The sequence below is a fragment of the Hemiscyllium ocellatum genome, chromosome 16 (assembly GCF_020745735.1).
Source record: "Hemiscyllium ocellatum isolate sHemOce1 chromosome 16, sHemOce1.pat.X.cur, whole genome shotgun sequence".
NCBI classification, from domain to species: domain Eukaryota; kingdom Metazoa; phylum Chordata; class Chondrichthyes; order Orectolobiformes; family Hemiscylliidae; genus Hemiscyllium; species Hemiscyllium ocellatum.
Window position 1 is genome coordinate 78008248 of NC_083416.1, and position 9763 is coordinate 78018010.

The 9763-nt window shown below is 50.0% G+C and overlaps 1 protein-coding gene across 1 annotated transcript in view; it reads left to right on the plus strand.

Moving 5' to 3' along the window:
* gpx3 (glutathione peroxidase 3) overlaps positions 1 to 5588 on the plus strand; it is a 30081-nt gene extending 24493 nt beyond the window's left edge. The window contains exons 4-5 of the mRNA XM_060837424.1: positions 3311 to 3410; positions 4357 to 5588. Coding sequence (XP_060693407.1) covers positions 3311 to 3410; positions 4357 to 4578 — 322 coding nt within the window. The 3' untranslated portion in view covers positions 4579 to 5588. The remainder of the gene's footprint in view (positions 1 to 3310; positions 3411 to 4356) is intronic.
* The last annotated feature ends 4175 nt before the right edge of the window (positions 5589 to 9763 follow it).

Sequence of the window (9763 nt, forward strand, 5' to 3'; positions counted from 1 at the left end):
AAGGTGCCAGGATGGGAGGGTGCGTTGTAGGGGGGGTGTGTGGACCTGACCAAGTAGTCATGGAGGGAACGGTCTTTGCGGAAGGCAGAAAGGGGTGGGGAGGGAAATATATCCCTGGTGGTGGGGTCTTTTTGGAGGTGGCGGAAATTAGGCGGATGATCTGGTTTATGCAAAGGTTTGTAGGGTGGAAGGTGAGCACCAGGGGCGTTCTGTCCTTGTTACGGTTGGAGGGGTGGGGTCTGAGGGCAGAGGTGCAGGATGTGGACGAGATGCATTGGAGGGCATCTTTAACCACATGGGAAGGGAAATTGCGGTCTCTAAAGAAGGAGGCCATCTGGTGTGTACTGTGGTGGAATTGGTTCTCCTGGGAGCAGATATGAGGGAGGCGGAGGAATTGGGAATATGGGATAGCATTTTTGCAAGAGGTAGGGTGGGAAGAGGTGTAATCCAGGTAGCTGTGGGAGTCGGTGGGTTAGTAAAAAATGTCAGTGTCAAGTCGGTCGTCATTAATGGAGATGGAGAGGTCTAGGAAGGGGAGGGAGGTGTCAGAGGTGGTCCAGGTAAATCTAAGGTCAGGGTGGAATGTGTTGGTGAAGTTGATGAATTGCTCAACCTCTCTGTGGGAGTACGAGGTGGCGCCAATGCAGTCATCAATGTAGCGGAGGAAGAGGTGGGGAGTGGTGCTGGTGTAATTACGGAAGATCAACTGTTCTACACAGCCAACAAAGAGACAGGCATAGCTGGGGCCCATACGTGTGCCCATGGCTACCCCTTTGGTCTGGAGGAAGTGGGAAGATTCGAAGGAGAAATTGTTAAGGGTGAGGACCAGTTCGGCCAAACGAATGAGAGTGTCGGTGGAAGGGTACTGTTGGGGACGTCGGGAGAGGAAAAAACAGAGGGCTTGGAGGCCCTGGTCATGGCGGATGGAGGTGTAGAGGGATTGGATATCTATGGTGAAGATGAGGCGTTGGGGGCTGGGGAAACGGAAGTCTTGGAGGAGGTGGAGGTCGTGGGTGGTGTCTCGAACGTATGTGGGGAGTTCCTGGACTAGGGGGGATAGGACAGTGTCGAGGCAGGTAGAAATGAGTTCAGTGGGGCAGGAGCATGCTGAGACAATGGGTCGGCCAGGGTGGTCAGGCTTGTGGATCTTGGGAAGAAGGTAGAACCGGGCAGTGCGGGGTTCCCGGACTATGAGGTTGGAAGCTGTGGGTGGGAGATCTCCTGAGGTTCTGTATGGTCTGGGAGATGATGGTTTGGTGATGGGGGGTGGGGTCATGGTTGAGGAAGCAGTAGTAAGAGGTGTCCTCGAGTTGACGTTTGGCTTCAGCAGTGTAGAGGTCAGTGCGCCAGACTACCACTGCGCTCCCTTTATCTGCTGGCTTAATGGTGAGGTTGGGATTGGAGGGCTGCGCGTTGTGTGGGTGAGAGGTTGGAGGGGGGGAGTAGGGTAGACAGGTTGAGGTGGTTAATGTCCCGGCGGCAGTTGGAAATGAAGAGGTCGAGGGCGAGTAATAGGCCAGCGCGGGGTGTCCAGGTGGATGCAGTGTGTTGGAGGTGGGCGAAGGGGTCCTCGGAAGGTGGGCGGGAGTCCTGATTGTGAAAGTAAGCTCGGAGGCGGACGCGGCAGAAGAAGTGTTCGACGTCACGGCGTGTATTAAATTCATTGATGCGTGGACGGACGGGGATGAAGGTGAGTCCTTTGCTGAGGACTGATCGTTTGTCCTCAGTGAGGGGAAGATCTGGAGGGATGGTGAAAACTCGGCAGGGCTGGGAGCTGGGATCTGGTGTGGGTGTGGAGCTGGGAGTGGGGGCAGAGCCAGTAACTGGAGTGGGTGTGATGGTGGGGGGAATGGGGGTGGAGTCATGAGCAGGGGTGGTGCACCCCTCAGAGTTCTGGGGGCCGGGAATGGTGACAGTGGGATATGTGGGGGGCGTGCCAGCAGAATGCATGTGAGTGGCGTTGGTGGGGGTGGAAGTGGTGGCAGACTCGGCAGTAGGGGTGGTGGTTGTCACTGAGCATGTGACATCAGCAATGATGTGAGGGGCGGAAGTGATGTCACGTGTGATGCATGAGGAATTGTGAGGGGCAGGAGTGGCTGTGGGAGTGGCCATGATGGGGGTGGAAGTGACATCATCAATCAGCATGGGAGTGGTAGCTGCATCAGCCGCATGGCTAATGTCGTTTCCGAGGCCAGGGGAATCTTCTGGAGTGTTTGAGGAGCGCTGGTTATGGAGGTGGGTGGATAAAAGTTTGTTGTACCTACAGTTTTTAATGTTTGAGATGGAGTTGAAATACTGCTTGTTGAGAGTATGAATTCTCCTGAGGATGTAGTACAGAGTGGGTCCTTTGCAATTCTGAGAGAGTGTGGCCCTCAGCTGAGGCAGGGCTGACTGTAGAGAGGTTAGGTGCCGGCGCATTGCTGCGAGCGTGGAGCGGAAGATCTTGAAGGAGAACTGTTGCTGGTGTTTTTGAATCTGTAGTCTGTATTATTTGACCTGTTCGGGTCCGTACTCTGCTGGTTTAAAAGTGGTCCAGTGTCCGTGTGGGATGAGTTGGTTACGGAGGCAGGCACTGAGGAAGCAAATGTGCTATGGTAGCGAGTTTGTTTCAGGACATGGTTGAAGAGCTTCAGGGCAGAGGAACTGATCTGGGAGTTGCAGTGGGAGAGGGACTGCCTGAGATTCTTGTAGAGAGAGGAGGAAAACTTCTTCAAGGCAGACATCCTTGCAAGAGGATTCGCAGTAGGGTTAAAATTAACTAGGTAAAAACAATGACTGCAGATGCTGGAAACCAGATTCTGGATTAGTGGTGCTGGAAGAGCACAGCAGTTCAGGCAGTATCCGAGGAGCAGTAAAATCGACGTTTCGGGCAAAAGCCCTTCATCAGGAATAAAGGCAGAGAACCTGAAACGTGGAGAGATAAGCTAGAGGAGGGTGGGGTTGGGGAGAGAGTAGCATAGAGTACAATGGGTGAGTGGGGGAGGGGATGAAGGTGATAGGGCAGGGGGAGGGTGGAGTGGATAGGTGGAAAAGAAGATAGGCAGGTAGGACACTGTGTCTCCCCGGTAATTACCAGGTCACAGCAGCAGGAGGCACCACAGTCAGTCTGAGTGACCCTGTGTTTGGGAGAATCCTCCTGCATTCCTGCCCATGGTCACTATCCAGGGAACATGCTGAGTGTGGGACCACTTTGGATAAAGACACAGAACAGTACCCCCTACTGTAGGAGGGGATGAATGGCCTTTTACTGGACCATGGCATTGCTATTTTTTTTTACATGGATAACACATCTGTTGTCGCTTGGTCACAGGTATATCCGTCCTGGCCAAGGGTTCGTTCCAAACTTCCAACTGTTCAAGAAAGGAGATGTGAATGGGGAAAATGAGCAGCAGCTATTCACATACCTGAAGGTAAGGGAGACCCTGACAAGGTGTTCATCACAAGCCATGTCTCTCAAGATCATCCCATTGCCAAGTAGTACTGAGAGAGGGCTGCACTGTCGGAGGCGCATGGCAAGGATGGTTGCCTGGGAATAAAACAAACCTGAAAATGTGTTGCTGGAAAAGCGCAGCAGGTCAGGCAGCATCCAAGGAGCAGGAGATTCGACATTTCGGGCATGAGCCCTTCTTCAGGAATCTGAAACATGGGATCATGCCCGAAACGTCGATTCTCCGGCTCCTTGGATGCTGCCTGACCTGCTGCGCTTTTCCAGCAACACGTTTTCAGCTCTGATCTCCAGCATCTGCAGTCCTCACTTTCTCCAATAAAGTGGGCCTATCCGGATCAGAAAGATTACGCCAAATTCTGTAACTTTCCAAAGTTAAGAGTAATTGATGACACAGGTTAGTCCTGCCTGACAGATACAGATTAAGCCTCTCTCAACCTTGGGGTTGATTATAGACAGGATCACAAATTATCTTTTTCTTATATTAATTCTGAGTAGCAAGGTCAACATTAAATGCTTGAAACTAAAACAGAAGTTGCTGGAAAAGCTCAGCAGGTCTGGCAGCACCTGTGGAGAGAAATCAGTTAACGTTTCAGGTCCACTGACCCTTCCTCAGCACACTTCCTCCACATTAATACCCTCTAGGGTTGGCAGTCTCCATGGAGAGAGAAACAGACATTACACTTTGGGTCTAAATTGAAATATCTTCAGGATTGGATAGGTGGGCTGGCCTTCAGTATTCTCCGGGAACTGCCAGCAATACTTAGGGAAATGACTGTTGTGTGTCTGGGGTTTGGGAGGTCATTATGATCCCATATGTTGCCTGGTGGGGAATGGGTTGAAAGTCACAGGGCAGAGCAAGTGAAGAATAATCGATCGCACATTCTTTCTGTTTTTATTGCTTCGAGCAGAATGCCTGCGACCCCGTGGGAAACAGCTTCGGAAACCCCGACAGGCTGTTCTGGCAGCCCCTCAAGATCTCTGACATCAAGTGGAACTTTGAGAAGTTTCTCGTTGGCCCTGATGGCAAGGCCATTCAACGATGGTACCCACAGGTCCCTGTCGCTAATGTCAGGGAGGATATCATTCGCTATATGAGTACACTGCCCAATCGACAACAAAGAATCCTCTAAATGATATCGCAAAGCTTTATTGCTTCACCTGCATAATGATACAAAGGTTTGAATTAGATAAATGAGACTTCTCCTCATTGTTCTCCTTTTACACACTTCACCACCTCCCACTTCTTACAACTACTTTTCCATTCACCCTCCCCCGTTCATTCTGTCTTACTCCCCACTCCTCCTCCATTATCATTCCCTGCTCCTCCACCCTCTCCCCTCACTCTCCCTCCACTCACTGTTCCCCACGCTATCCCCTTCACTCCCCCCTCCATTCACTGTTCCCCACTCTATCCCCTTCACCCCCCCCCTCCATTCACTGTTCCCCACTCTATCCCCTTCACCCCCCCCCTCCATTCACTGTTCCCCACTCTATCCCCTTCACCCCCCCCTCCATTCACTGTTCCCCACTCTATCCCCTTCACCCCCCCCCTCCATTCACTGTTCCCCACTCTATCCCCTTCACCCCCCCCCTCCATTCACTGTTCCCCACTCTATCCCCTTCACTCCCCCCTCCATTCACTGTTCCCCACTCTATCCCCTTCACCCCCCCCCTCCATTCACTGTTCCCCACTCTATACCAATTTTTCATCTGGTGATTTTAGTCAGGACCCTCCAGTTGCCTGAAGAAAATTCCTACTGGAACATTAAATCGATGCCTTCTCACTTATCTAATGCAAACCAGTAATGCTAGAACTTTATACGTAGTAGTTAATCACGGTCTGTGTCTAAGCCTCAGGATATCTCCAGGTAATGGGCTGGCAGGGCTGGGCGAGATGGGAAGAGGAGCTGCAGAGTGACGATTGGACCTAAAAGCAGGTGCTCCCTGCCAGGTCTGGTCTGAAGCTGGGTGAAGGCAGGCTCAGCCCTTTAGTGCATTCAGGCTGTCCTGTCAGCTCACCCAGAGCATGTCACCTCTCCCCACACACCAGCAGCTCTGCCTGCCTGCCTGTCTGCCTGTCAGGATATCAATAAGCCTCAAAAACACCTGTACACACAAATAAAAATCCATCTTTCACAAACCCTGCATCTGCCTGAGGGAATTGATTTCTCCTTTGTAAGTGCAGGCACCTGCTAGATGACTCAAGCACTAACCATTCTCTGGTATTCCATCTGGTTTGATATCTAAGTGTGGGGCAGTGGTGAGCTATTGAATTATCACAGGAATCACACATATGTGGTAGCCTGAATCAGCTTTAGGGCGGAACAGTGGCCCAGTGGATAGCACTGCTGCCTCACAGCGCCAGGGAACCGGGTTCGATTCCAGCCTCAGGCAACTGTCTATGTTCTCCCCGTGTCTGCTGGGTTTGCTCCAGTTTCCTTCCACAATCCAAAGATGTGCAGGTTAGGGCGGATTGGCCATGCTAAATTGCCGATAGTGTTCAGGGATGTGTTAGTTAGTGGTAAATGTAGACTATTATAGTTGGGGAATGGGTTTGGGTGGGATACTCTTCAGAGGGTTAGTGTGGACTTGTTGGGCCAACGGGCCTGTTTCCACACTGTACGGATTTATGACCTATGAAGGTTAGCTCAGAGCTGTTAAAGATAAATTAAGCTTACCTTCTGGGATAGAGTTACAGAAGTAGGGGCAGTGCATTGAATGTACAAAACTTGAAAATCATGAAAAGAGACATGTGCCTCTGAGTAGCATGGTGGCTCAGTGGTTAGCACTGCTGCCTCACAGCACCAGGGAACCAGGTTCCATTCCAGCCTCGGGTGACTATTTGTATGGAGTTTGCACATTCTCGCCATGTCTATAGAGGTTTATAAGATGATCAGAGGAATAGATAGAGTAGACAGTCAGAAACTTTTTCCCCGGGTACAGCAGAGTGTTACAAGGGGACATAAATTTAAGGTGAAGGGTGGAAGGTATAGGGGAGATGTCAGGGGTGGGTTCTTTACCCAGAGAGTGGTGGGGGCATGGAATGCGCTGCCCGTGGGAGTGGTAGAGTCAGAATCATTGGCGACCTTTAAGCGGCAATTGGATAGGTACATGGATGGGTGCTTAATCTAGGATAGATGTTCGGCACAACATCGTGGGCCGAAGGGCCTGTTCTGTGCTGTATTGTTCTATGTTCTATGTTCTATGTCTGCGTGGGTTTCCTCTGGGTGCTCCGGTTTCCCCCCACAATCCAAAGATATATAAATTAGGTGGCTTAGCCATGCTGTAGTGTTCACGGGTTATGGGGATAGGGATAGTGGGAGGGTCTGGGTGAATGTTCTTCAGAGAGGGTTATTGTGGACTCAGTGGGGGAAAGGTCTGCTTCTACGCTGTAGGGATTCTGTGTTGTTGAAACTTTCCAGTTTGCATCATCAGGAAAAATGCAAGAGTATCAAAATGTCAAGTATTCACAATAATATATACAACAGAAGTAGAAGGGTTTTCGAGGAAAATTAGAAGAATCACACAAAGTCAAAATGCTCATTTGGAGAGTTGGTGCAGAAAAAATGGGCTGAATGGCTTCCTTCGGCATTATTAACAATTCCGCCTTTCAGGAATCACACACCTTCCAGATAAATAGCATCCGTTAAATGTTCCCTGTCCAAAAGAATTCAAACAGATTTTGACAGGCCCTTTCTTTTTGATGCAAACTCATCATTTACAAATTGATCAGCAAAGTATTTATGGTGCTCAGCCACCCTACCTTCAATGAGAATTATAGACTTTTCCAACAACTATTTGTATAACTTGTTTATAACTCCTTGGTTAGACAATAGACAATAGGTGCAGGAGTAGGCCATTCGGCCCTTCCAGCCATCACCACCATTCATTATGACCATGGCTGATCATCCACAATTAGTATCCTGTTCCTGCCTTATCCCCATTTTTTATCATCATCATTCCATGACGTGATCTGTCCAGCCAAATTCAGCCGACTGTTGGGAATTTAATCTAGTCTAATGTTTATTGAACGAGGTGTTTCTACAGCCATTATCCCCCATCCTTGAGAGAATGGTGTCTTGGGGAAGGGTTAAAATAGGACAAAGACCACATACTGGCTTAAGGTCTCTCCACTTTATTCATTCATGAGATGTGGGTGTCCCTCACACGGCCAGTATTTATTGCCCAATCCCTAGTTGCCCTGAGGGCAGTTAGGAGTCAACCCCATTTCTGTTAGTCTGGAGTCACATGTCGGCCCAGACCAGATAAGGATGGTAGATTCTTTCCCTAGAGCACATTAGTGACCTAGATGGGTATTTCCTGGCAATCGACAATGGAATCGTGGTCAGCGTTAGACTTTTAATTCCAGTCTTTGTTGTTTACTGAATTCGAATTGCACCACATGCTATGTCAGGATTCAAACCCAGCTCCCCAGGATGTTACCTGGGTCTCTGGATTAACTGTCAAGTTAGAGTGGTGCTGGAAAAGCACAGCAGGTCAGGCAGCATCCGAGGAGCAAGAAAATTGGCTGCTGCCCAACCTGTCGTGCTTTTCCAGCACCACTCTAATCGTGACTCTAATCTCCAGCATCTGCACTTTCGCCAGTCTGGATTAACAGTCCAGTGATAATGCCACTTCTGCCCCAGCTCTGTTGTATTTTGGTGAGAGCTCACTGAAGGAGGCGCAGAACTCCCTACTTTCCCTGGCCCCCAAACAGAACTTGTAGCATTCCCCCCCCCCCCCCCCCCACCCCCCCACTTCCAGCTTCCCTCTCCGTGTTATTCCAAGGTTGTTCTCATGGAATGCCTATTGTGTGAAAGCAAGCCATTCAGCCCAATGGGTCCACACTGACCCTCTGAAGACCATCCCACGCAGACCCATCCCCCTACCCTACCCCGTCACCTTTCATTTCACATGGCCAACCCACTTCGCCTGCACATCCCTGGGCACTATGGGCAATTTTGGCACGGCCAATCCATCTAATCTACGCATCTTTGGACTGTACGAGGAGACCAGAGCTCCTGGAAGGAACCACACAGGGCAATCTCCACACAGAGACTCCAGGGTGGAATCGATCCTGTGCCCTTGGTGCTGTGAGGCAGCGGTGTTAACCACTGTGCTGCCCCTCTCTTTCAGGCCTTGGCTTTCCAAACATTCCCTCTTGCCTCTCTCTGAGGCCAGTGCTTTTTGGAGAGGGTGGGTGTAATTAAAATTGGCACGTAATTACAATAATGCCCGACACCTTCACCACTACCTTCCCTCTTACCTAGGCTTAGGGGGCGATGGGATTTATAACAGATGAGGAGGAATTACTTCTCTCAAAGGATTGTGAATCTGTGGAATTCACTATCCCAGAGTGCGGTGGATACGGGACGCTGAATAAATTTAAGGAGGAAATAAGACAGGTTTATAATTAGCAGTGGGTTAAAGGTTTATGGGCAAGGAAATGGAGCTGAGGCCAAGATGAGCTCAACCATGCTTGTAGTAAATAGTGGAGCAGGCTCGAGGGGCTGAATGGCCTCCTGCTCCTGGCTAACCTTCACAACTGAAACTCCCCCGCCACCTCCAGTAAAATTCAGGCCTGATATTGTCATCGAAATGAGTGCTATCAGCATCACCAAGGACTGGCTGCTGCCAACAGGGTAATTACAGACAGGAACTGGTGAATCCCAATGGTATGTCACCACCTTCCATTCCTCTGGCCTTTCTCACCATCTGTCTGTAATTGGCCCAGTCTGATAGCACACAGTGTCCAGGAAGTGAGATGATGACAGCCCACAAGTTCCCAGGTCACCAAACCCACCACTAAACCTGACAGCAGCTGCTGTTCAGAAATCTTCAACAACAAAAGGCCATTTGGCCTTCCATCAAATGCTATTTATTCTTTCATGGGATGCGGGCAGCATTGGCTTCATATAGTAGCAGGCATACATCATTCGGTCCTTCGAGCCCTGCCGTCAATAGATTCCTGGCTATTCAGTTTCTGTTTTAGAATCCACAATCCTTTCTGTCCCCGGTAACCTTTTGATTCCTCTCCACAGCAAGGATCTGGTTCCCTTTAAAATATTCAATGACCCACCATCTCCCATTGCCTTCTCAGGCAGGGAGTTCCAAACTGGCACTTCCCTCACAAAAAGCAGTTTTCATCTCTCTGAGAATCCCGACAGTGCAGAAAGAGGCCATTCAGCCCATCCACTCTGCACTGACCCTACAAAGAGCATCCCACCCAGATCTAGTTCCTGACCCTGTCCCTGCAATTCCCATGGCTGCCAAACCTAACCTACACATCCCTAAACATTATGGGCAATTTCCCAT